Consider the following 27,503-nt stretch of genomic DNA (forward strand, 5'->3'; position numbering starts at 1 on the left):
TTTATGAGCTGTAGCCACCAGCGATTGGCACAAGCCACATACGCTCCATCAGACTGACATCTTGGGAATGTGGTAGCGAGGGTGACACCTTTAAATCCATCTTGCCAGGCTTCAAGCAATCCTTTTTTGCTGTCCCAGACAAAAGATGACCAATGTGTCTGCTGCTGTGACATCCGTTCCTAGAATAAAATAGATGGAAGTAAAGCCATACAGTTAACGGGGGAAATTGCTAGAAGAAATGTTTGAAGATATATGGAACCTTATACTGGATGCTCTAATGAGCATGGTCTAATGAGGCACCCACTGTGCACCCATCCTATATATAATAGCATTAGTTATTTCAGAAATTGAAGAACTCTTCTTTGTCAAAACAAGAGCTGTTTTGTCAATTGAAAAGATCTGTTTACTTTATTTTATTTTTTGCTCTTGTCCTGACTTGCTTCAGGAAGACTTAGCTATACCAACTTGCACAATTGCTAGCGGCTATTTATCAGATTAGTTGAGGTTCATTCTATCGGATTATCTTCCTCCTGCACTAAAGTCTGCATGATGCTTTCACTTTAGCAAATAAACAGCACCCACATTCTCAGCTTCCCATGTGGTTTGAAAGAAAAGAGAACTCATTGGACCATGCACTATTTTTTGTTCAGTGCTTCAAGCTCCATTTTCATAACTCACATGTGGGGAGGAGCCTTCGATTGTGGACTGTCTTTCTTGCCCTTGAGCATCAAGCTCTCTGTGCTCCATGATGACTTTTTTCCTCTTTTTATGTTAAATATCTGACCACATTGAGCTGTCTCTGAGTCTCTTCAAGTATTTCCAGAATTTTTCAGTGATGTTGAAGTCAAGGCTGTGCATATGTCAGTGAGTGGACATTTCACAGCTGTCAGACATGGTTGGCCAGGAGTAGGGTTAGGGGTGGGTGTTGCGAGTGATTGCAGTGAAGGGTCATCTGGTGCTGGACCCTGTTTTTATAACCACCAAATACATTGGGCTTATTGGGCTGCAGAATCCCTTTCACACAGTCTACATACCTGAAACATTTGCAAAGCAATGTAGAAATTCAGGGCAAATCTGGTTTTCCTAGTAGTTTAACTTTTTTTTACACCAGCCAAAAGAGTAATGTGCATATCTTTTGAGGTTGTATTACAATTGTTAGTACTGACTTTTTGCAAGACAATTATTTATTGGACAATAACCAGCCACAACTTAAACTTTTACAATATTGTACATATTTTTTGTGTGTTTTTTAAAAGGAAGCCTGTTATTGCATCACTGCAAATACTCCCTTATAAACTCTGGAGTCCCTTGTCTGTGATCTGGTAGTATTTGACCCATTGACACATTAGCTTATTAGAAATGTGAAGAAAAATAAGAAATGTAAGAGTCCTTCTGAATCAATATCCCCCCTTTTCCAGTAAAGAACACTTACGTCTGTGCATTTTTCTCTGTTTCGCTGTCTCAATTTCTCCTGTCTCATGCTCTCATTAACACCGTTGCCCTGTTGGCTCTTCGTCTCCCCCTGTTCCCCCCTTGGTGAAACCATGGAGCCACTTCTTTTTCTCTTTGTTCCCTTCACCACCCCTTCACCGCTTCTAATAAACAATGTGTCAGATGTATGAAACTAACAGGAGAGCAAGAGGCATCCAATTAAAAGCACAATGCATTATTATTTCACAGCTCCCCCTCTCTTCCGTCTCCCGAAGCCCTTCAGATTATATAACAGCTCAGTGTCAAGGGAGCAAGCCTCTGCCGACGATGCAGCTCACCAACTCTGGACTTTCCCCAGCAGATGCGTACTACCCCTCACTCTTCCTCCTCCTCCTTTCGTCCACCCACCAGCACACACTCTCCCTCTCTTTCCTACATTCACATACGCACACGCACTCAATCACGAATGCACAGGGATTGCAGCAACAGCAGCAGCGCCGCGAGATGGAGATCTCCGCTGCGTGTGTAAGTGCCTGTTCCCGGTGAGTGCAGGGACAAGAGCGAATGAGTGTCAGTGATGCTTGAATGAGATGTATAAGGGAGAAGAGGGGGAGAGAATGAAGTGAGAGGAAGAAGAGGGATATCAGTGAGGACCTCATGAGGTTTACAGACGATGTCTGTCTGCTTTTTTTCCTCTCCTATCCTGATAACCTGAATCTTTGCCGGATGTACCACAACTATTCCAGCTGTCACTGCACTAGCTGCCTGTCTCTCAATACTCCCGCAGCTTGTGAGAGCTGCTCCAGTGGCTGGACGGTATCCTGGCACCCACTGAATACATGGATGAACACTGGATCGACAGGGGATCTGTGCTTTCTTGTCCAATGCACCTCTGATCTGTTTCTCAAGGTAAGACTTGGACTTCTTTTTATTTAATTTTGGAGTTGCACACAGGTATTGCACTAAGAGTAGGGGATTGATTTTACATAGCTGATAATTGAATGAAAAGTAAATATTAAAAGCATGAATTCTGATGAAGCAATTAGTGTCAAAGTCCTTATGTTGAATGCATGTATGTGAACCCTGCATTCATTAGTTATGGATAGATTAGGGAGGGAGCATATCTGCATTCAGGCATTTGAAGATGTAAAGAGTAACCAGGAAAAAAAGCCTAAGATTTTTCTTCACATCTGCAAAATGAAGATGAGTGGTGATGTCATCTGACTTTGATTAATATCTCTTTTCATGATGTGCGTCTTTGCAGCTTTTGACAGACATGCCATATTTACCCAGTGAGACCAAGGCTTATTATCAAGACTGCTTGTTGAGAATTATCTGAGCTAGATAGGAAAGAATATTGATGAGTGCTCACTAATAGACTATTACATATTTGACTATATTACACTACCAGAATGCTCATTCTTAGTAGGAAAACACCCATTGTATTAAGTGCTGTAAAGTACATGATATGCAACATGCCATGTGCTCCCAAGGCCAAATTTGATTAAAGGTGGATTCAGTCTTATAATGAGTAATGATATGTTTGATCAAGAGGGCTCTGGGGTACTGCATCACATACAGAGCTGCACTTGTATTTGGTCACAGCCACACACACACACCCCTACCCCCAACCCCCTCTGTCTCTCTCTGACACTTTCTTTTCTACGCATTCATTTCCTACTAATTTAATGGGAAACAAAGATGGGATACACTTTTAAGGTGCCACTCACATAGTTGGATATTCATTGAAGCATCTGTTTCACTTGTTAAATTCTTATTGACATGCCATATGAGTTAATCAACTGAGTACACACGTATGCCAATAGCTCAACCCCTTATTAATCAATGAGCTTCTCAGCGTTAAGCAGTATAGATGTTAGATGTATCAGTGATAAAAGGTTTACTTTATTCAGTTTTTTATATAGAAAGAGACCTTTCGAGGAAAAACACACACACAACACGTACAAAATGGCTTTTTTCCTATCAACCTCTTCAAACTTTCTCCTCCTAAGGATCCATTTCGCAGCCAGCATTCTCGGCCAGTAGATACTGAGATGGATGTTCCTTTAACACTCCCACTACTCCTTTATGGCAGAAAGTGCTGCTCAGTGATAAATGTTTAAAACTAATAAAGTCATGAAGCAAACTTTCCCAGGTGTAGCCTGCAGCTAGGATACACATAGTTCTCTGCGACAGTTGGGATAAATACGGTGTGTGTGTCTTTTTGACTGTGGAGTTCTTAAAACCACCTAGCATCGCTCTCACAAGTATTGCGGAGTATTGACAAAGATATTGCTGCAATATGTAGTGTAAAAAGGCAAAACCTGTCCTCTACACATGTCCAGTTCTGTAGCAATACATAGGGCCAAGGACACAGCCTCGTAGACAGGACAAAGGCATACAACTTACTGTGGCATGTACTGTGTATCTTTTAAATTGTGCTTATGGGAGCAAAGTTGGTGAAATGTCACGCTCAGTAATTAATGCATTTCTTCATGCAAAGTGGATACAATGCACGGTAGAATGCATGACGGGATAAGCAAGGCAGCAACATGGGATATATTGAGGATGCATTTATGTTTCAATACACAGATGTTTTATCACAGCGAACTGAAATAGTGAAGAACTTCCCATGTTTCTGAAATATTCAGTGTTCATTGATCTTTGAAGAGTTTTAGGACACGACAGTCACCTAACCATTAATCAGACTGGCTAGACAGTGTTATCTTATGTAAAAATCCTACAAATACAATTCAGTAATTATTGTTATGATGCGAGGTGACATAGATACTTAGCAATCCGAACAAAGCTGTCTCTATTTCTCTGCTTTGCAATAGGGAATAAATCATGAGTCAGCAGTGTTGCAGACCCACTATTGCATGGACAATGAAATCAAACCCCCATTGAAATCTCTTATAAACAGTCATGTCTCTACAACATAGTGGTGATGATAATCAATCCCGATACTGTTGCTAAAGATGTGTTTTTCTTTTTCACACCAGCATTTCAGTTTGAAGAACTGAAGGGCAATTGGTACAGACAACGTGGTCTGCCAGGGTACATAAGGAGATTTAAGAGGATTACTTTTGCAATTTTAGAGTCAATGCATTATTCATAATCCTTTGGCTAGCTGAGGCCAAATCAGGGAAGGACCTCAGGTCATTAGCAGAGATAGCATGCTGTGAGGAGGAGGGTTTGGAGAAGGAGAAAGACGTTGAGAAAAAGGAGAATCTCATTCGACTATCCATGAACATATCCATGTGTCACAACAATCTCTCACTCAGTCGGCTCTCACTCTCTTTGTGCATCTAAATTCCAATAATAATAAGTCATTGAGGAGCTTTTCTTCATTCCGTTTTTTGTGAATTACCATTTAGCTGTTTTACATGCGTTACATGACTGCATGCGCTTAGAGGAGACTTCCTGCAGATGTGATTACCTTTTCAGTGGTGTGAGATTGGTGTTTCTGAGTGTGAAATAGTATGATATCATGCGAATCAGCCTCGAACAAATTCTTTTATCCGTGGAACTGCTTCAACAAACAACTTGATAAATCAAAGTGCATACAAAGCTATGTTTCAGAACACATAGTAGCACCCCAATAAAATTCATCCGCCTTGCTATTCCACAACAACTGCGTGTAAATTCATGACGCAGCATACCATATTGTTCTTGCATAATGACATTGTGCTTGTCGCTTTTTTGTGCCTTTTTGCTTTTCTTTACCATCTGGCTCTGAAGCATTGCAGTGAGGGAATTGACACTAGCAGCTTTTGGCCCGAGTTGTTTTCCAAAACTGACAGTTGCATCTAAATATATGTAATTTTCTCTACAGTAAGAGCTGAAGGGTAGGGTACCACGGACAGACTGCAAGGTGAAACACTTGGCAGGAGTCCTGAAAAATATAACCTGCTTTTTGTTATCTGTTCTTTCTGCTTTTGTGTCTCTTTGTGTCTGTATGTGCATACATTCTGTAATATACTAGCAGAGATGTCTCATTGAAAAGGTGAATACAAGGCCCACAAACTCTAATACTCTTTTGTTTTGTCTTATACACAGACCAACCACATACCAGGGAACACACGCAGATACAAACTAATACAATTCCAATTTCAATATATAAGGAAGCTGTGTAAAATGTAAATAAAATGCAGTTCTTTGCAAATCTCAAAAAGAAGTATTTGATTCTTAATAGAACATGGAAAACAAGCGGGGACATGGCCTTGTTCGCCATTGTGTAGCAACCCCTCCTTTTTTTGCAACAGTCCATATACATCTGTGAACTGTAGACACAAACTGCTAGGCCTTTGGAAGAGGAGTCTTGTCCCATCTTTTTTTTTAGTTATTTCAGCATCGATGGTCCCTTTCCAGATGTGCAAGTTGAGAGTTCCATAGGCACCAATGCACCCCCCCATACCATTAGAGCAGCAGACTTTTGAACCGAGCACTGAGCACCCCTTTCGTTCAGGGGCACAGTGTCCATGATTTCCGTAAATAACTAAAAAAAATGTTATTTGCCCTACCACAGATTCGTTTTTTTTGCACTTTGTCTTGGTACATTTTAAGAGCTTTGGCTCAGAAAATACAGCAGCATTTGTATATCATGTTCACATTTGGCTTGTTCTCTTTTTAGTAGTTTTAACCTGAATCTATGGATGGCATAGTGAATTGTGTTCAGACAAAGATTTCTGATAGTGTTCTGGAGCCCATATAGTGATTTCGATGACAGAATCATGTCTGTTTTCAATGCAGTGACACCCGAGGCCTCTTAAGATCAGGCAATCAATACGGATTTTCAGCACAGTTCCTTGTGCACTGAGATGTCTTAAGATCCTCTGAATCCTTTGATGATATTATGTTACGTAGATCATGGGATATTCAAAGGCTTCATAGTTTTACATTGTGGAGCTTTAGTGTAAAATAGATTGACAAATTGTAGATGCAGTTTTTTGAAGATTGCTGACCCTATACATCTTTACTTCTGTGAGACTCTATCTCTCTAAGGTGCTCTTTTTAAATCCAACATTGCCACTGACCTGTTGCCAATTGACCTAATTAGTTGCAACATGTTCCTACAGCTGTTTCTCTCTATCACCACTTACTTTCTTACCCTTTTTTTTTGTCTTAGAGATATTGCTCCCATGAAATACAACATGAAGGAATTTAACGGTAACTATTTCACTTCAAACATCTATTTTTCTGTGTTCTATTGTGAACAGAATGTTGATTGATGAGACTTTTTCTTACATCTTTTACAGCGCCACAACTTTTTTGGGTTGTATATGCAGGTATCCAGGTGAATACATGCGCATGAAAACAATGCAGGATCACAAGGAACAAAGACAGTTTTGACAGCATTAGAAAGTCTGCATCCTGTTCAATCTCCCTCAGTTAATCATTTTTTGTAACCCCTTGTTAAGCTGCTATGTCAGTGTAACTCTACATGAGCTGTCGATGTAGATAAAGTAAACGTCAGAAATTAACATCAGTCTCCTCCATTAATTCTGTTCTTTCACCAAATTTCACTGAGGCAGTAAAACTGACAGTAAGGAAGCATCTCTTCAGTGTAAATTTCCCACCAGAACAATCACATTGATGGATTTACAATGTCTCTGGATGATAAAACATAATTACTTTCAGAGGAGCTGCAACACCATGAATAGCTTGCTTTTGTGTGGTAATAAAGGATTCATTGGAGTTTATTTATCGTGCGGTACCTTGTCATATGAAAATGATTAACCAACCCTTTTTGATGTTTACTTTCAACCATATCAGACATCATTTCATTTCCTTGTGCTTCTTGATATATTTCATGCACTTGCTATGAAATATGTTTCATCACAGATATGTCAGCAAATGGGATTTTATTTTCTCCATCATTTGATCATATGCATGCTGATTTGAAAATGGCAAAGAAGCTGTCAGTTTTTGTAGTTTTGAAGTCAGTTTTGGATTCTTTGTGTGATTATATCTGTTTCTGATTCATCAACATTAATCGAGATAACTTTGAAAATATCAAAAAAATCAAAGAAAGACTTAATTAATTATACCAGTGAATAGTGGATGAAACGGTCATTTTTGCATATGAGATATAAATTATGAATGAAAAAATGTAAGCTTATTAACTCTTTCGGTGCCATTGATGTCTATAGACATCAATTTTAAAAAAACCGTTGACTGCCAAAGACGTCTATAGACGTCAATTGCGTTTTTTAACGTAGCGGGCTGGGGGACAATCTAGCGGAGTTTGTCACTAAATCTTAGGCTTGTAAACACTAAACAGAGAATATACTGACAAAATTACCCGCAAGGTGGCAGCAGTGCCACTTTGCACGAAACAAAAAGCTTGTTTTCTCCGCTTTTTTGGTCAAACAGCTGTTTTTGGTGAAACCAACCTATGTTCTACTGTCTATTACTAAAGGACTGAAAATGGTAGAAACAAACTTTTTTTTCCTGATGAAAGAAGAGAGTCTACTCTTTCGTTTGGTAATTTCGGTGTGTACATAGTCATAAGACACACTTTTCTGTGGGTCTTGGAAAATCAGTCAAAATACTGTAAAACACTTGGCAGTATGGGTCTCTCTGCACTGAAAATGGCTGGCAGCCAATGAGTTAAGGTGCTACAATAACAGACACATGCAGTTTAACTTTAACCGAGGATGTTAATCTTTTTCTGGTATTACACTTATGATAGGATCATGACATATGGTTTGAGTGCTTGAATGTAGTTTCAGTTGTCAAACTGCTGTACAGACATATATACTATATAAAAGCTAAAATAGTTGGTTAAATATAAGCATTTTTGGAGGTTGAAACAGTATCACTTCACTATATCTCCTTTGCAATAATGCTCCCACAATGTAAAAACATTTAAAAACTTTTTTATAATCAGTTCTGATTATTTATTGCCATTAATTTGCATTTATATATGTATATATATTCTAATTTAGGATTTGTTTATTTAGCCAGCTCACTTGGCACAGATTTACAACTTGACATTAGATCATTGTTGTCTAGTTTTTGACCTCGCCACTTCAATCGGGACAGCTGAGATCTGGGAGTGATGATAATAAATTCTTCTCTAGGTGTTACAGAGCCTACAGGTGGATACAGATGGAGGGGCTTAACATAAGTTATTATGTACTGCAGAATCAAGCATGTGTGGGCCACAGCTGCTGTGAGGCCGTTGCCTTTGCTGAGAACCTCAGACAACAATGGGAATATATTATATAGTAAGCACCTTTAGTTGCAGAGTTAAGCACCAAACACCCTGGGGTCACTTCTTGATAGAACAACTCCAATTCTTGTGGGGAATACCAAGCAATCTCAACACAGCATCCTACATATCTTATCAAATGATGAATAGAATTGGTAGGAGTGTGGGTGGATATCAGCAAAAGCAATAGGTGCGGCTGAGTATATCAGAGCAGAGCGGTGAGAAGTAGTTTAGATGTGATTCTGATATGAGGAACAGCAAAGTGAAACATCTCAAAAGGCTATTTGTTTGAGTTGGAATGCTTCCCTAATGCATTCCCTAATGTAATTTTTATGTGCAACAAAAGTATTTCAAATCAGTGGCCTGTTTTTAATTCACTGAAGCTTTTGCTGGGATAGAGTCAGGAACCACAAAAGTTACATCAACCAAAGGGCGGTGTAAGCCACAAATCCAATAATGCTTGAAACATACGTGTATTGCTGTTTTACCACTGTAAAAATCAGTTAAAAGAAAAAAAGCGTAAAGCGACATAATGTCAGCCACTTTTAGCCATCCTAATGATTTTGTCAAGCTGGTCTTACAAACGCAACAACAACAGATACTCACATTACATGTTAGCTAAACTACAAAATGATATGGTAATAATACCCAAACGAAAACTGTTTCTAAATTCAGTTTTGTGTTTGAGGCTGACAACTGATATCAGGAGGAGTCAATGTACAGTATTTGAATAATGGCAGAAGCAGCCAGGATGGCAGCGTGAACACAATTATTATTCTACAAAGCGTGTCCTGAAGCAAATCATCAAACAGCTGGCAGGAAAGCTGGCTTGCAAGATGCAACTGTTCATAAACAACAGTTGTAAGTGCTTTGAGAGTTGAGCTGGGCAGAGGAGGCAGTAATATAACATGAATAAATTCCAGAAGAAAGTCTTAATCATTCATCTCGGTTATTTGTACCACTGAATGCAGGTGTATGCTAAAAATTATATGACAACTTAAATAAATGTAGCTTATATTCATACTATATTCAGATTGCCCCGCCCCCCCCCCCCAATGGCATCTGTGGCAAGGCTCTTTGGTAATGTAATTAGAAAATTCAAACTAAAAGACAATATGTGACATTGCAGACAGACAAAAATACTGTAGGAAAACTTGCATTATTCAAAAAAGTCCATCCAAAAAGGGAAAAAGTCTTATTCAATAGAAAACATTTCAAATTACAAAACAGAACTGGGATATATCTTTGATGTGTTGTGTGTTTTAATGCTTTGCTTTTGAAACATTTCACTGTGTGTTGATACATAATTTTTGGATCTCAGATTTGGATATTGGCAGTTGGATCCCTTACATTTTTCTTTCAGTAGAAAAAGAGTTTGGCCAAGTGACAGATCAAATTTCTTCCAATGAGGCAACAGAGTAACACTCAAACTCTATTCTCTGTATCTTTATTTTTATTATTATTATTTTTTATCTTTTTCAGGAAATATGGTGAGCAAAGAGGACATCAAATTTGTTGTTCACTCAAATTCAGATGAATCAGACTCAGAGACAGCCCCATCACACACTGCACTGTCCGGATCAGAATCAGGCAAGCAGCAGGTGAAGAAAAGAAACAAGGCCTTACAAGTACGTTTTAAGGATATCTGCGAGGCTCAGAAGGAGCATCGGGGAAGACACTCAAGGTCCATATCCTGCAAAGTAACACACAGAAAGTACATGACCATGCCTGCTAGACGCTCAATTCCAAATGTGACCAAGAGCACTGGTGTCCAGACCTCTCCAGACCTCACTAAGAGATACAAGACTTTCCCTTTTGAGAGGAAAAAAGGACACACATTTAAACATACTGCTTTGGTGGAAGATTACAGGGGACAAAAAAATGGGTTTTTGAGTGATATAAAGACAGGCGGAGAGGATGGACAACCTATTGGAAAATCTTCTAAATACAAGGGTAAGATTGTGGGGCAGACTAAAGCCCTGCTTCACCACACTGATGACAACAGCGACACAGAGGATTTGCTTTCCAGTGCCAACTGTTTGGATGGACCCTCTTTTCCAGACTCCTCACATTTCTCAGAAAAGGCCCAACCAAGTAGCTGTCCTTCTAAAAGTGAAACAGAGTACCAGGTTTGTGGGAAGTGGACCAAACACAAAGGATTATCCAAAGAAGACATGGACGCTAGCACTTCCTCAAAGCGCCAGCTGGCTGACTCTGAGTTTTCACAGGACAAGCTAAAGAGCAGGGGTCCTGTTGCATGGAATTCTTTGACACAGGTGGATTCAATAGGAAGCCCCTCTGTGAGCTGTAAACGGAAAAAGGGTACACAGCTAAATGAACAGCAGTCGCAGACATTTACCCATAGTGCAAAATGTTCTGTGCAGTCACAAGGGCGATGTCGGACAAGGCATGTGTCAGCCTCTTCTAAACTCCAGCGAACAGTTGAGGGAGATGAGGGATTTCCACCAGGAGGCACAGGAGCCCCAGGCATGGGGAGCAGCCAGCAGATAATACCCTTATCTGGAGACAAGGATATCAAAGCACAGCTGCAGGCCATGGAAAGCCTCATCAACTCAAGCCAGGAGACCATCAAGGTCCTCCTTGGAGTTATTCAGGAGCTAGAGAAAGGTGAAGCACAGAGAGAGGGGTGAGTAGAGTTTATTTTACAGTGCTAATTTGCACACATGCTGCCAAACAGACTGAATACACACTGTGTATGCACATTTTATATTCAATGCAGAGAGAGGGTACAATGAAGGGCAATACTCATTTATCTAAACTTTAGTCTCATTTTCATATAATTGGCCATGATGTCCACTGGTTATGAAAATTCACTCACCAAAGTACTATATCTGGAAATACAGAAATATCAGCACGACAAGACAAGATGCACAGGACAGTTTAACTGGTTGTGAGACGTCCACAGTTTTGACAGGTTATTTAAACTGCTCTGTTTGGGGAACAAGAAACAATGACAACAACAAACCCCATCTCACAGGAACACTGTGCACACATAGAGAAAGACTGATTTCAACCAGGGAGCTGGATTTAAGAAACCAACTTAGGTAATCACGATGACATGATGAAGAAGTGTTTTAGTGTGTTTTGCTTAAGATACAAAAATAAGTTGTGAGAGAAAGAATTTATTCTTAACCTTCGTCTTGTGTTAGGGTCGGCACCGACCCGTTTTTAGGTTTGAAATGCAGAACATAACCATATAAGTTTGTTTATTGCATCAAGGCTTTATGACTTTGTTAGGAACCTCTATTTCAACAAAATAAAACAAAAAAAATTGTTCTCACTAAATTATAAAATGCTCTAGTTGAAATTAAGACCTTTGTGTTGTTAGGGTCGGTTTCGACCCAGTTATAAAAATAAGATTATAAAGCAATAATTTAGCGCCAAAGCTGAAATAACAAGTTCACTGTCAGCCAACACACTGCTTTTCATTTTGTGTTTGTACTAAAGTTCTATTGCTGAAAAAAAAGAGGCTTTTTTGCCTTTTTCTTGAAGTAAAGATATGGGTCGAAACTGACCCGTAACACCATAGATGTTACTATAGTTAATAATATTAAAATGAAAAAATAAATAAAACTAATTTATTTAAGAGATGTGTTCTAAATCCCCTCAGTAATAGTCAGGTGACACAACAACTTTTTATTTATTGATTCTCTTGAGGTTCATTTTACATTTTTGTTTTTATTGAAATTGAGGGGTATACTGACAAAAACAAGGCCCAGGGGCCCACACCAAAAATATTAAAACCAATATTTTTATGGATAAAGAAGCCTAACAAGGTAACCAAGAGATGAGAAAACAAATTGGATTATAGATGATTGTTTTTAGTGTATTTTACAACTAATTTAAAACACGGGTCAAAACCGACCCGTTAACATAAGAGATGGTAACAGGGAACTAACACAAGACAAAGGTTAAACAAGACCACTATTTGTTCAGACCAACATGCATAATAATTGTATTCTACCATGTGCACAATTGATACTTTGGATATTTTGAATTGCAGTGTTAACAGAAATGCAAGGGACCACGAACAAGAAGTAAGATACTGTGAGCACCTGATGTGAGCTGTGTATGCACAGAGAAAACACTTTACTACACAAACGGTCTGCTAGGTGTAGTTTACTGAATTATTATTACTTAATTATTAACTATTGAAATATAGTCGACAAAGAAATCATTGTTCAGTTTAGGGACATCTGTGGTAACCAACAAAGTTAATTTATGTTTGCCGTACAGGATATGTAGAGGAGCTCTGGGTGAACCTTAGATAACGTCTGTCTTTATTCATGATACAATAAAACTATGGCTGATGGAAAATGAAGCCTAATTTTGTACTAGAAGGCGTGTAAAAGATACATCTGCTCGTAAGTCTACAATGCCTTAGTGTCACACTCCATGTAAATTATGAAATGGTAATGTATCCCTTGGCTGTTGTCTTCTGTGGGGCAGTTCACATGAGATGACAGCAACCCTTACCTATTTTGTAACATGTAGACATAGCCATGTGTATTCCAGCACGAACCATGAACTTCTAATTCAAGAAGTAAGAAGTCTTCCCACTGAAACGATCAAAAAGAATATTCGTCTTTACCCCTTCATTTGCCTCAAAACGGCATCCTGTAAACTACTTTCCCTTATAGGCAGCAGAGGGGAAATACAAATCACAAGAGCATTTCAACAGAGTAAACATCATTATCAAGTCTTTTGTTTAAGAAACCCCAAGTTGTGATTGAGACCAGCAAATGTTCTCAATTACTCAACACTCACTCAACACTTTTTGCCACTCTCTGGTTGGGTTTAGGGAGCAACATTACCAGGTTAGGATTAGAAAACAATAACAACAAAGTTAAATGTAAAATACATTCTTTTAACAGCGCAACCATTGCCCTGCTGGACCTCATATACATGATTACGATGGCACATTGTTACTCTCTGGTTGGCTTTAGAAATGACATCACTTGGTAAGGCTTAGAATGCAAAACTACTTGGGTTGGGTTAAAAAATTCATGGTTTGGGCTAAAGATTTTTTTGACAACATGACAGTACCATCAGAGACAGGGATTTTTACTCCTAACATGCAGCTGCTGTCACGACCACTAGAGGTCACATATTATTTTAATGTAATTATTGATCATGCCTGCATGCATAAACAAACACCACATGTGCACGTTTTGAGGAAGACAGTCTTGCTAAATGTGACGTCTAACAAGTTGTACATATTTGCAGTTACCGGTTACCTTGACAATCACAGGTGTTGCAATTAGTATTTTTGGTCGGTGCCCCATTTGCCATAGAGAATTTTAGACAACCGTACCCTGTCAAAGTATATATTTGATGAATAAGTACCTCATGCACAAACTGTACTAAAAGTGCAGTAAAAGAATTTATGAAAAGTCAGATCAGATCAGTATTTTTGACATTCATCCTTAAGGACCATGTATTTCCTCACCAAAGTCAGTATATCACAACTTTTTTAAAGGAAAAATACATGTATTGCTTGTGTTATATTATAATAAACTATTGAGTCTTAATGGGACTTTTCAAATACACCATACTCAGTGTGTTAGCTTTGTGAGTTTAGTGCAATTTCTGAATGGAAAATACATCAGCAATCTTTAAAGAAAAATCCTTAAGCAATGTCCTCAGTCAGACTCTCACAGTAGCACAATTCCAAGAATCAACATACTCTATCTCTAAAACCCATAGCACCTCAGTGTAGCTCTGTGGAACTTGGTTTTAAAGGCCCAATTAGTGTAGCCTCATAACCCTTTGCCTTTCATCTCCAGAAAACGGTGCCTGCTGTAGTGGCTCCACAATGCTGTGTTCCAGCATTGTGTGCCAGTGTTATTAGAGAAGTGCAATTTTAGAACAAAAAGGCTGCTTTCTATCGTGCATTCCCAAATACTCTTTCCTGTATCACTGCTGGGCAGTAAAATGGCCTTTTTGAAACAATACCACAAATGGAGCCAAAAAGGTAACTTGAAGCATCTCTTATGTAAGCATCAGTAAATACATCATGTCCACTAGTTTATAAGCCATGCATTAGATCTACGCTTTTAGCAACAATGCAATCCCAAAAGGGTAAGAAGTCATCAGATTTTTAAGAAAAAGTACACAACAGTGCCAGAAGACATTTTATCCACAGGAGAAATGGATCAGTGACAAATTAAAGAGTCCCTCCAATAAAAATCCCTTTTCAGCCTTGTTAACATGTCCATGTGGGGGGTTTAATATGCTGGAGCACATCATGTGGGGTTGGGTGCTTAATTGAATTTTATTTTCAATTTTGATTTGGGCTTGCTGTAAAGTCAGAAAAAACAAGAATCAATAAAGAATAAACACAGAATGGATTGTGTCTCATGGTAGAAATCTAGTACCCCACTCCTCATCATAGCTTTGCTCTCTTGTCACTGTCTAAACATCCAAATGCGTTATTCATCGTCCAATGACAAACTAAGTTCAGCTTAAGCCAATATGAATCAGAGTCTTTAGTGGACAAGATTGACAAGGTTTTTCCTTTATGTGAACCTGCCAGAGGACCAGTATTGGTTGTTAGCTGCTTGGCTACACCTGATCAAGCAGCAATGCTGGCTGCAGGTCTCTTCCTGTCTCCCAAGGTGCATGAATCCACTTCTCACCTTGGCTCTAAGTGAGTCCTTGCTCCTGGAGACCACAGTCTGTCAACACTACCTCCACTGATGCATTGCTGACTCCTCAGGAATTCATGGCAGCAACTTTCTTTTTTCTTTTTTTAGAATTGATTTTCTTTTTAGTCTGTCCATCAATTTACTTTTAATCAAAAAATCCAATGTCAGAGAAAATGAAATTTTTTACGTGTTTTTTTCATAATAACAGTATTTACAATTTACACATATTGCCATAATTAAACATCTCTTTTTTTTATCAGCAGTAGACAACTACTCGCTATGTGAAGATACAGTTATACAGATGTATTGATGTTCTTACCAGAGCATGTAGCCTCTATCCCCCCATGTTCCTAATAGTTTTTTCCAACATTTATTTTGTTCCCTTATATATTTTTTTTTAATTTGCTATATATATACATTATAGGGAGATAAATTCAATATTCAGTTTTTACTCCACTGAATAATATACCTTCTTTGGTTACTAACACTCTCACAAAGGAAAGGATTTGTTCTGATCCCAAATTGGCCAGTTTTGTCCAAGATGGAGAGATTTATGTGCTTTTTGAAAGGCTGCACCTTAGATTCCACTCATAGTTTTGAGTGGATGTTTTGGGCTGACTCATGCTCATTGCAGCAGTAAGCCATGGCTGAGTATTCCATTCTTGAAATTGTACCGAGATTCCAAAAGCTGGTATTTTTATATGCCACAAACATGAGGAACAAATCCAGTCAACACTGAGGGTGGGAAATAACAGGGACTTGTGTGTGAAAGACCGCACAGCTTTTACACTAAAAGAAGGCATCGTCTCAAAATCTGAGAAGTATGCCATGAAAAATGCTCTAAACTGTGCTCATACCTGATCCCATGCAACTCTCCTTTATCAATCCAAGTGAATGTGAAATTGACTGCACACGCACGCAAGTGCTGTTTACAGAGGCAGAAGCCAGGAAACTGGCTTTTTAGTTGTTTATGTATCAGATCAGTAAGCTAACATGCAGAGAGTACTGAAGAGATACAGTATATCATCTTTGCAGTCATTGCAGCCAGCTCAGAGAGATGCACAGATGCTTATGCACATGAACGGAGGGTGACTTCTATTTCAATTTTGTTTTACACGTAAAAAATCTAATTTGCAAGGTCCTTCTGTACCCCGACTCCCCCTGTTGAGGGCTGATAAACTGGTCAGCTCCTCCTGGTCAGGAGTCACAGAATGTAATCAATAATACTAGCCCATTAAAGACATTCACAATTAGTTACATAGGAATGATGTACTTGGAAATATAAGCTTGTTCATTGAAGTAACTGGTTAAAGATGCATGTCAAGGCTAAGCCTACTAGATGCTGTACAGTAGCTGCATTTGTCAGGGGGCTTCCCTCTCAAGAGAAATGGATCGGTGCGCCTTGCCTCCTGTCATTCATGTCTCTGCTCCTCAGTAACTGTGTAAACTCTGACATAATACTGCATGTTCCTGAACAGAAAGCTGTCCAGTTTTTGTGGTTGTGCCAAAGAGAAGGCATGTCAGCTGTGGGAAACTATTTTCAGCGGGTTATTAATACACTCAGGTTAGGGATATTGTGAACTCAGTATTTGCCTTCAATACTAGGATAACTGAAATTTTTGAGAAGATGATGCGTGGTAAGTTTAGCGTTCTGATGTTAAACTAAATCCTAAATGATCAGACTAATTGTGTAGTTGCTTTACATAATTATGACCTTTCATTGACTTAACACAGCAACTGGAGTAACTGGAGTGCAAACATTATTTTGAGGACTTTTGTGAAGACACAGTGCTTTGTTATTTGCCACAGATGTGTGTGACATAATCAGCTAAGTCGTTGCCAAGCTACAAAACAACCACACAATATATTCATAGTTTATCTCTGAAGATTTCAACCACTCCTTACTCTTTGCAACCACTTCAACTTTCCAAAGGTTTGTCAACTGACTTTCAATCTTAATCATTTTGTTATCTATTCATAACAGTAACATTTCTCTAACAATAATTTATCCTGCAGCAAAAAGATTTTTGGGTGGGATTAATAATCACGACATTGGTCCGTAGCAGAAAAAAATAAGGTTTTTCACGATAAATGATAACAATTATTAAAAGGCTACAGTTTCTACCTAGCTGTCACTTGCTAGTGGTAAACTTTAGTCATTAAAAATACATGCTTAGAATAAGAAATTAAAAAGTACATTGCTGGCGTTTGCAATAAAGTGAAGTGAATTTTCCCCAACAGACGCATAAAACTTTGCAATCTCCCATTTTAGCCTTCATTTTGACACTGCTAAGTTTTTGTACAGTGGACAAATGTAGCTACTAAAAGCACTGGAGTGAGACTGGGCTGTATGTAATCGATTTGGTCTTTTCTTGCAGGGACTGATGCATAAAGAATATGTTACCATTCTAATGCATTGATGGATAGATGGCCCTGTACAGATTCCTCCACTTATTTTTCAGAATCTGTTGCCTGTAAAATATTCATTGCTGAATAACTTTAATATTACATCTTGCTATTGTGCAGTGTAGAGTTGTTGTACAGTGATTGAGGAAAGTCAGAGGTGAACTGGTATGTTTGAGCTCTTGGTGATAAGTGGAGATAGAAGTCGGAGCTAATCAACTTTGTCATAAATCTGTGCATACTTTACAAAGCTTTAAATGTATAGAATTTGAGGATGAAGAGATATGTGACATCATTTGAAGAGATCATTTACATGGAATAACTTCTACACGTGTCATTTGGAAGAGTTTTTACAGGTAAAATTTATGTCAAGATAGAAATTTAAAGACAAAAACCTAACATGAATGAGTAGAAAAACACAAAAAAATCATTGCAAGCACAGCAAGTAACATCAACTCATGCTCTGCATTTGGCTGACGCAGCTGATTCTGAGTTTGTATCAAAATGGAAAGAATAAATTACAAAAACAAACAAAGATCTAGGAAAACACCAGGGAGATGTGCCCCAGTGATGAACTGCTAAGTGTATACCCCAGACAGCTGAAACTCAGTGAAGAGGAAGAGCAATACGAGAAACCATCATGGAAGGATGAGGCTGTGCATGGCATGTACCTCCCACAGATTAAAGAAGTGGCTGATATATTCTCTTCTAGAGAAGAATTGGCTAGTAAAGAATGGTCTGAGAGACAGTACGGAGGCTTCAACAGGCCCTGAGGACAAGAGTCATAAAAGCCAGGGCCTACCCCACTGTGACTGATGCAGCAATAACACCAGAGGCTCAAATACCAAGAGCTAAAGAAGGAAGTTGAAAAGATGTGGGAGGTGGAGACAACATTGGACTTTATGTGCTTGATGGTACATGTACATATATATGATGGGATTCTATAGTTCAGTCACAGAATTAAAATTCCTCATAACAAAGATGAAGGCCCGTTCATTGGTGCAAAAAAAGTGTTCTGGTCCACTGAGATGTGAAAAAAATGTATACGATCAAATTAGTCATACTTCGCCATAATCTCAACAAATGGATGGCTGCCTGTTTGGCGTACACAAAGAAAAGGGCACAGGCCTGAACCCTTGACCCCTGCTGTGAAAAGATGTATCAGCTCTGATATGCTGTAGGGGGCATTTTGACCCCTCAGAGGAAAGGGTCACTGAAAAACAACGTGAAGCTGTGCAGAGTGTTCACCTCTGGGGGTATAATGATGGGTACAGTCTCTTTCAGGATGACAGTGTTCCCATCCATTGGGCATGTGACGTCACCAAATGGTCTGATGAGGATGGAAATTATGTGCATCACAAGCTTCAGAGTAATCAGAATCCAGACAGATTCCACCACCACCATCAAAACACTGATTGAAGAGATATATTTTGAAGTGTTTGTAGACTTGTAGAAAGCTGTTTTAACACCATACTGTGGTCTAACACCTTCTAAAGGAACTTTGTATTGGTTTGACCATTAGTTGGTTAAACGTCGGTATCCCACTATTTACAATGTAGATTAAATTAGCAAAATCCTCTTTTAGGGAAATTAATTTATTCTCTTTCACATGATCTATGAGCCAGTTACAATATGGGAAGAGTGTACACAGTCCACCTGGAACCCTTTTGTTTTATTTTTTTACTCTCTGATTCTGGTCCCCTTTCTGATTCTGTCAATATTTTTCTAAAATAAATTGTTACAGTTGCTATATTTTATCATATCTTCATGCATTAGCAAAACCAATATTCAAGCTTTTTATCTTATAGTGGTTGTACACAATTAAGCAGACATGTGTCAGTAATACATCATATTGCATAACAATAACAATCCATAACTTTATACATTTTTGGTGTATAGTGCATATCAAAAAAGATAGTCTTCTTCTTTTCTCATTAATTCAGTAAATATGTTTTCTCTGCTGTATGTTTATGCCATAAAAAAATGGATGCAAAACACAAGATAATGTACAATGCATCTTATCATGTATAAAAAAATGTCGCTTTTATTCACACATTACGCAGTGCTCAAGGAGGCAGAGCAGCAGGCACAAGGCAGGCTAGTTAGAGTGAAATGATGAGGGCAGGACATATCCCAGGACAGCTTACTTGAGCAAACAACACAGCAGTGAGTCTGTTCTAACAGTTTGCTATAAGGGACGTCTTTCAGAAGTGCTCTTCTTTTTTCCATGAAGAATCTTTGAAACTGACTTTACAAAGGTTACACTGAGTACATGCAGTGATTATGAATTTAGGCTAATGTAATGTGATTATTTCAGAGAAGCTCTTTAAATTACAAGAATCTACATGCAAATCCAGGCAGCAGCACAGCAGTAGAGTAGACCTTGTCTGAGCGGTGAGTTACTGTCCTTGCTCACAGCTGTTTGAGGAGACTTTATGTGAGAGGTGGGCAGGATGGATGAACTTGTTGCCCTTGAGCTCTCATCAGCATTTTCGATCCACGCAGAGGCCGTTCTGTTTTCCCGTGGTGAGGTCACCTCTCATGTCATCACTATGAACAGTTGAGGTTCAACCTCTCCACATGCCATCCATCAGGATAAAGGGCTATCACGACAGCAAGCAATTACATGTGGCTCTAACACAGCTCCTCCCATATCATCCTCATATCTGCAGCCTTCCAGTACATACAGTGACATATAGTGCACTTAAGAATATGCACACCTGCTTATATAAAGGAAGGATAATGTATAATAGCAATATGCGGTTAGAGTGAAAACAATCATTGGATATTTAGTATTTCCATTAACTTGTGCACATATTAGCACCATGTGCCACCTGTCTTTCATTTGGTGCTTAACAAAAGACTTTGAGCATTAAAGTTATTTTCCTTTTAGAGACATAAGACCCATAGGAAAACATAAGTTATGTTAATCACTTTCTTGAGAATACCTGTCTGCAGCAAACTGAGCTGGATATGTCATGAAGATGTACAGTGTAGCCTAGAAAAGCAAAATGGATTTCTCACTACACGAGTCATGCAGCAGTTAGCTGCTACTTACTTACTTGCCTTTGCCTGTAGAATAAAGATGGAAAAGAGATATCACACTCTGTGATGGCAAAGCAAGGTAATCCCATTAATTAAAATCAGCGAGTCAACACACTTAATTACCCAACCAAGGAGATCTACAGGATCAGAACTACTGATGTTTTTTTTTCTGCTGGAAGCAGTGCTGGGTGAGAAAGACACAAAATAAATCTGATAGCTGAAGCCCACATGTGTTGAAATTTTAAGGTAAATCCTGTCACTTCAAATCATGTTTATCTCTCCATCTCTCTTTTCTTTTCACAGGCTCTCCTACAGAACAGGACAAGACACAAAGAATTGTGATACATGTCGAAACAGCGCCTGCATTATTTACAGGTAGGCCTTCTGCACTGCCATTGATTAATGCAACATCAAATGCTGTTTTCAGTTTGATAAAAGGGATTCTCACAAGGTCTCTCTGGTGCAGTGATGTTTTTGGATCGTCCATGCCAACTCAGCTAACCCTCCCTCCCTCTTCATAACATAGATGTACTTAGAACTGTTGTGTTCATTGGACCGTACAAATCCCAAATCACTACTCCAAATATGGTTGAAATTGGCACGGCACATTCATATAACCCATATAACCCTAAATAATCATGAGATCAATTTTTCCACTGAAATTAAATACATTCAATTTCCAAAAACTCTTTCATCTGCTAATTTTCATCGTATTGCAGCAAAATTTAGGTTTGGCATAATAGCAATGAAGTTCTATCTGGAAGTTATTTGTAAGAAATAACACTAATTAGAGTCATAGCAATAACTAGTATAGACTATTTAACTCGTGGCTTCTTTCATGTATAGGACAGCTCCATGATCTCAATAGTACGTCAGACTGTGGAATGATTAAATTACTTATGATTGAAATTTCTGGGTATGTTCGTGTCTATTTGCTTTATTTGATATTAGCCCAGATTTGCTGAACTTCTCTGTAATTCTACTTGTTCAGAATGACTTAAATTCCTACAGAGAAGTCTGAATTTGAAAAACAGCATATGTTTGAATATTTTTTCTGAGACATGCAGAGGAAGATAACATTATATAACAACCCATAATATAACAAACCAGGTCATCACAAGATGTAAAGAAATTCCCTGAGCTCAATGAAAAACAGCTTCAAAAAGGTATCACAATATAGACAATGTTGTAAAATGTTGAAGTACAACATACTTGTTGTATTGGATTTCATTAGAAGTGTACAGTGCCTGTTAAGTTGGCAGATAAATGTAGGTATCACACAGAGATAGGAAGGATAGCATAGGTACTTGCAGTGTTAAGGCAAAGCAATAAGTGTAAAGTATGAAGTAAGTAGTAAGTCAAATATTAATTCTATTTGCGTAACGAACAGTAAGAGCTTCTCATAACTGAAGTTTCAAGGAATTTTATATCAGTACTGTGCAAAGATCTTTACTCATCTCTCAAAAATGGGAGATGGGTGCAACAGGTTCAGCAATTTATTGAAACATGGAAATACATTATAAAAGGCAAAAACAGAGTTTGTACCATGTTAACAAGCAAGTCAGTATTGGTTACGAGCACTTTTATCTTCAACACACCCTGAACGCTCTCGGACAAGCTTTCCCAAAATTTATTTTCTTTTCTAGGCTTCAGGAATAGTTCTCCGGCATTTTTGACGGACATCCCAAAGCTCTTCTTTGGATATCGGCTGCCTTTTGTTCCGTTCTCTGTTAAGATGATCCCACCCTGCTTCAAAAATGCCATGCTCCAGGTTCTGGGGGGGATTCATCCATAAATCCTGTTGCCACTGAAATTCAGACGAAAATTTGTGTAATTTTTTCCTGTTCCCTTCCTTAAGAATGGCTTCTTGACAGCCACCCTTCTAGGCCATTTCTGATGAGGCTTCAGTGAAAAGTAAATGGTTCAATTGAAGGGATTCTTCTCTCGGGTCCTGTGCCAGGTCTTTGCTGGATTTTCTCCTATTTCTTCAGGATATCGCATTCAGATACTGTTCATCTGCTGTAGATTGTGTTTTAGACGTGCCACTTCTTCTTTTGCCCTCCACTTGTCCAGTTTCCTCAATTTTAAGGACATACTGCACACCATGCTGAGATTTGTCAAGTTTCCAGCTGATAGTTCTATGAGAATCACCTTGTTGGTACCTTTTTTATGCTTAAATGATTCATAGGTCAGTGTTAAAGTGGAAGTGACTTGATGAAAAATGTTCCTCTGAAAATGGTCAGGTACAAGGACAACGTGGAAATTGGGTGAAAATGTCCAAATAAAAACACAGACCCTCTGAAAGCCTGGAGAACTATTCCTCGAGACCACTTTAAAAGATTACAAAGTAGTCTGGAACCTTGGATGAAAAAAATAGGTAGAGCAAGACTTTTGCAAAATACTTTACTTCTTTTATAAATTATTTGGTCAAAATGAATCAAAATATGTGTTTAACTTCTTGGGCTATAGTGAGCAATTTCTGTGTCAGATATAAGCAGGACTAAATAACTTATAGGATCATGTAGATTTGAATCCTTAGAAATGGTATATCATTCATCAGTAATTTCTTTCTATTGTCATATTTTGTTATAAATATGGACTGTACAGTGGTGCCGGGGTTTTCCATGTTTCCATGCTGTCTGACAGAGGTAGCTTGGGGCCTGTCTGTGTGGAATTGAATGTTATTCCATTACCTGTGAGGGATTTCTCTGGGTACTTGGGTTTCCCCTCACAGTCCAAAGGCATGTATGTTTGACATATAAAGATAGATTGGTCATTTGGTTGCATCTGTCTGAGGCATCCATGGGATACATTGCTTCTGACCCAATGACAATCGATGGATGGATGGATGGATGGATGGATGGATGGATGGATGGATGGATGGCTGGATGGATGGAAATCAATGAAAATTTCAACCCAGTCCAGTGAACAATTAGTGATTGGTAAGGCTTAAAAATGAAAGCAAATACATATATATGGCTTTAAAGGGCCACATTTGAAAATCTGAAATACAACTTAGGTGTTTTGAAAAATCCTGTGAATTTGATAGAGGTTTAATATGTTTCCATGATGTAAACTGGTAGGGTTAGTAAGTGTTAAATGTAAGTCTGACAGAGGCAGAAAAGCCTAATTTCATACATTTATTTAACAATGGCAACACATAATTTAATCCAAAATAATAACATCACCTGTAGGGATATGGAAAGAATAAATCAAAGGAGCAAATGTCAGCTCTTTCACTGCCAGCACTGTATGTATGAGGTGAGGTGACTATACAAAGTTTTACTGCAGCGGATGATGGAATGAATAATGGCTCCAGTATCATTTTCAAAGGTTTCTGGGGAATGTATGACCTGAATGTGATGGGAGAAGTAACAATACAAAGCAGTGGAAAGTGAGCTGGGTGTGAAGTATGAAATGCTGTGACCCAAACACAAAGTATGTGAAGAAAAATAATTTTGTCAAACCCCATAAAACATTTAAAACACTTACACATAGACATAACTCTGTGTGGTCTTGAGAGTTCAGAGTTCCACTGCAGCACTGCATCAATTCCTTTAATTTTTACATTTTTTGGGCAAAACACACAGTAGTTATTATAATGGTGTGAGTTTTCTGATATATACTGAGGGGAAAGGAACAGCACAGAGGCAGGTGGTAAATCCATTCAGGTGGTGCCTGTGTTTTCACTGTCTAAAAGCCTCGACTGTTAAACCCTCCTGTTTGCTTGCTCTCTGAAACGGGAAATGTGAAACTGTTTGGAAAATACGCTCAAGCCCAGAGAATAAGAATATCCTTTGTAAAGTTGGACAGCTCAAAGTGAAAGTAGCTTAAAAGATGCAAAACCTCTTTCCAACTTCTGCTTTATGCTACCCTCTTTAGACAATAGTCTCGGTGTAACAAAATATTGTGGCTGTCCAATTCTATTCTGCTGCTCATTTGAATTATAAAAAAAAAAATAAAAAAAATCTAAATAAAATTTAGATGTTACTGAATTGGACACAGCTATAAAAAAAATATTCAACTCAAAAGAAAAAGAAACATTTCAGGATTATTCCCTGGCTATAACAATTGCTACAAGACGCCTGCTTTCTCCCCCAACCCCTGATGAATCCATTGTGTCAAGCTGGCGGTGAAAGATCAAAGTGGAACTTGAAAGTTGGAGCTCCAAATTGTTTAAGCTTTAACGCATTGACAAATGGCAAATGTGTAATCAAATTTAATCTTGTAACATAAATTGGATTCATCAGTCTAGAATTCACGTTCTTGGAAACTAAACTCAGATTTGGTTTTAGGCCTGTTATGTAAAGATAAATCAGCACAAACATAAAATAAAAGCTGAAGGGGTAAAAAATATAAAATGCCTCACATCCGAGCTACAGGATCTAATGATTATCACTGTACAGGGAAAAACTCCTCTTGGCATATACGTGCCAACACGTATGTCAAACCATTTTAGAGTCCACTTCAATTACATACCAGTCACTCTGAATACTATTTGTCATTTCATTCTCTTCAGACTGGCTTATTCACACAGCTGGTAGTCATCACATTACAGCTTAGAAGACTGATATACAAAAAGAATCTTGAAAAATGAGACAGAAAGACGGGTCTAAATTTGGAGCATAAAAACGGGCTGCATCCTTATTGGGATTCACTAGACATGAGCCAATTGAGATTATGAGAGGGTAATTTTCCTTAGAAAAAAGACTAAAAACTATTTGACATTTTTACTGTGCAGAAAAATAGATATGAAGTTGGTAGGTATGAGCAAAACTAGAAACAAATTGCTGTCTCCCACTGATGTCTCAGGAGCATAGCACAGTTAGAGTGCTGCCGAGTGACAACCACTCACACTCCTTCACACCAGTGCAAAACAAAGCAGCTGGACTGTGGTCAATAAAACTTGAAACTAATTCAACCATCAACAGAAGTCACCATCAAAGAAAAAGACAGGCCTTGCTCCTCCTGTGACTGACTCTCTGCTAAAGCATAACATACCAGTTTTTAGCAATACCAAATTATTACATTTAAATCTAATCCTCCTGTCACTGGCATACTAACCTTGTGCCTGACCAAAATTAAACATTTAAACCTTATCCTCCTTCTCAGCTCATAAGCTATTGTCCATTATTGACCGAGTTAACATGCAATGATTACTCCTGTTTGAATGTCACTTTTTAGCTTTTTAGAAAGCAAGATTAAGTGGCACTGCAAGGATTAGGATATATTGTTGACAAAGTAGTGAGCATGTCCTCCTTGTTAGTAGCACAGTAATCAAAGTCCTCCCTCTCCTCAGGCCAAGGGACTTCATAAATCCTTCCTGAAAGCCAGTACAGTGTATCACAGGCATCAAAAGTAACTGATGAATAATTCATTTTGTCTGAAAAGTCAGAGTCTAATGCATTTATTTACATGACTTGTGCAATGAATATAAAAATGATTCATGTACAAAAAATTATACAGAATTTTGACTTAATCGAGATGTGCAATGTGACACGGAAGCATGTGTCAGTTCGGTTCCTTATTGCAGTCTGTGGAATTTGTGTACTTACTGATCAAACAGGCCTGTTTATTGATTCTTTTTTTTTTTTTCCAGGGGTTTAGCCAATATTGCAGCTTTCAAAAACTGGGATTCAAGTAGAGTGACTATGAAATCCTAGTTGGTCTTTAGAACAATGTACAGTATTCAAACCTGATTATGAGCATGTAAGGTGTATTATCTGTGTCACAGGACTTTGTTAAGACGTGCTGATTGTTTCTTCCTGCAGGTACAGTCAGTGAGATAATCAGGGACATGTAGGTTCCATGGAGCTGAGAGGGAAACATTTGAGCTGCGCACATTGTATTACGTTAGACTGAATCTCACTACATAGAAGAACAATCTTCAGTAAAGCTTCTGGCTGAGTTTCTCTTTTATATTTCACCGATCATATCCTGATAAGACTGTCAGCAACTTAGTTTAATTAAACAAACTCTGAACAGTTTTTGGTGGAAAAACGAAAGAGCCCTCAGTCTATTGTCATTAAACTAAAGCATGTGGCATACGGTAATAAAATCACAATGAGGAAACACTTTGTATGAATAAAGTAGGAGATTATCTTTTTGTCTGTGCTCTGTATCGTTAAAAAGTTATTTATTTAAGTTCATTCGACTGATTTTCAACAGTCTCTGAAAAAAAAGACGCTGCATTTGGCAAGCAGGTGGTAATATATCACAGCCCTATCTGGCCCTGCCAAAGCATTTGTCAGAAGTATCTTAAAATTCTCCAAATAGTACTGTTTAGTATTCTTGAGAACAACCCAGCTGCAAAAACTTTCTTAGACTGAATGGTGTTGTATGTGGAAAAAAAGACACTTCTCTATTGTTTATCTCTGCAGTTTTTCTTCACTTTATTCTGTCACATAAACTACCTCATTATTCAAACTGTCGTGTGATCCCGTCACCAGCATTCCTGTTATTAAAGTTAGGTTTATCCAGTGCCTTAAACTGCTGATAGGGCGGTAGCGATCACATGGCTTGACAAACTACTCTGGGACACATTGATAAGGGGGGCTGAGTACAGTGACGTAACTTAAAACCAACCAAAAACAGCAAGTTGGAACATACAGTATTACCCTAGTATTACCCCCCTAAGTTGGACGGCAACTGTAACCAGGATTGTTAGCCCCTGAAATGTCAGCACTCAAATTAAGAGAGATCCTGCATATCCAGAATGCCCAATGAATTCAGAACTCCAG

At 38.4% G+C, this 27,503-nt stretch overlaps 1 protein-coding gene across 5 annotated transcripts in view; it reads left to right on the plus strand.

Moving 5' to 3' along the window:
• The first annotated feature begins 1,866 nt into the window (after positions 1–1,866).
• The window catches only part of insyn2ab (inhibitory synaptic factor 2Ab), a 31,411-nt gene continuing 5,774 nt past the window's right edge, over positions 1,867–27,503 (plus strand). For 2 of the 5 annotated variants that reach the window (XR_012772908.1, XM_075484621.1), the window contains exons 1-3: positions 2,148–2,340; positions 10,130–11,294; positions 21,067–21,138. Coding sequence is in view for 4 of the 5 variants with exons in the window: in XM_075484621.1 (XP_075340736.1) it covers positions 10,135–11,294; positions 21,067–21,138 (1,232 nt within the window). In the remaining variant the exon portion in view is untranslated. Of the gene's footprint in view, positions 1,974–2,147; positions 2,341–10,129; positions 11,295–21,066; positions 21,139–27,503 lie in introns of those variants that run through there. The other 3 variants (XM_075484648.1, XM_075484631.1, XM_075484636.1) reach the window with 3 other exon arrangements.

The sequence above is a fragment of the Odontesthes bonariensis genome, chromosome 2 (assembly GCF_027942865.1).
Source record: "Odontesthes bonariensis isolate fOdoBon6 chromosome 2, fOdoBon6.hap1, whole genome shotgun sequence".
In the NCBI taxonomy this organism is placed as follows: domain Eukaryota; kingdom Metazoa; phylum Chordata; class Actinopteri; order Atheriniformes; family Atherinopsidae; genus Odontesthes; species Odontesthes bonariensis.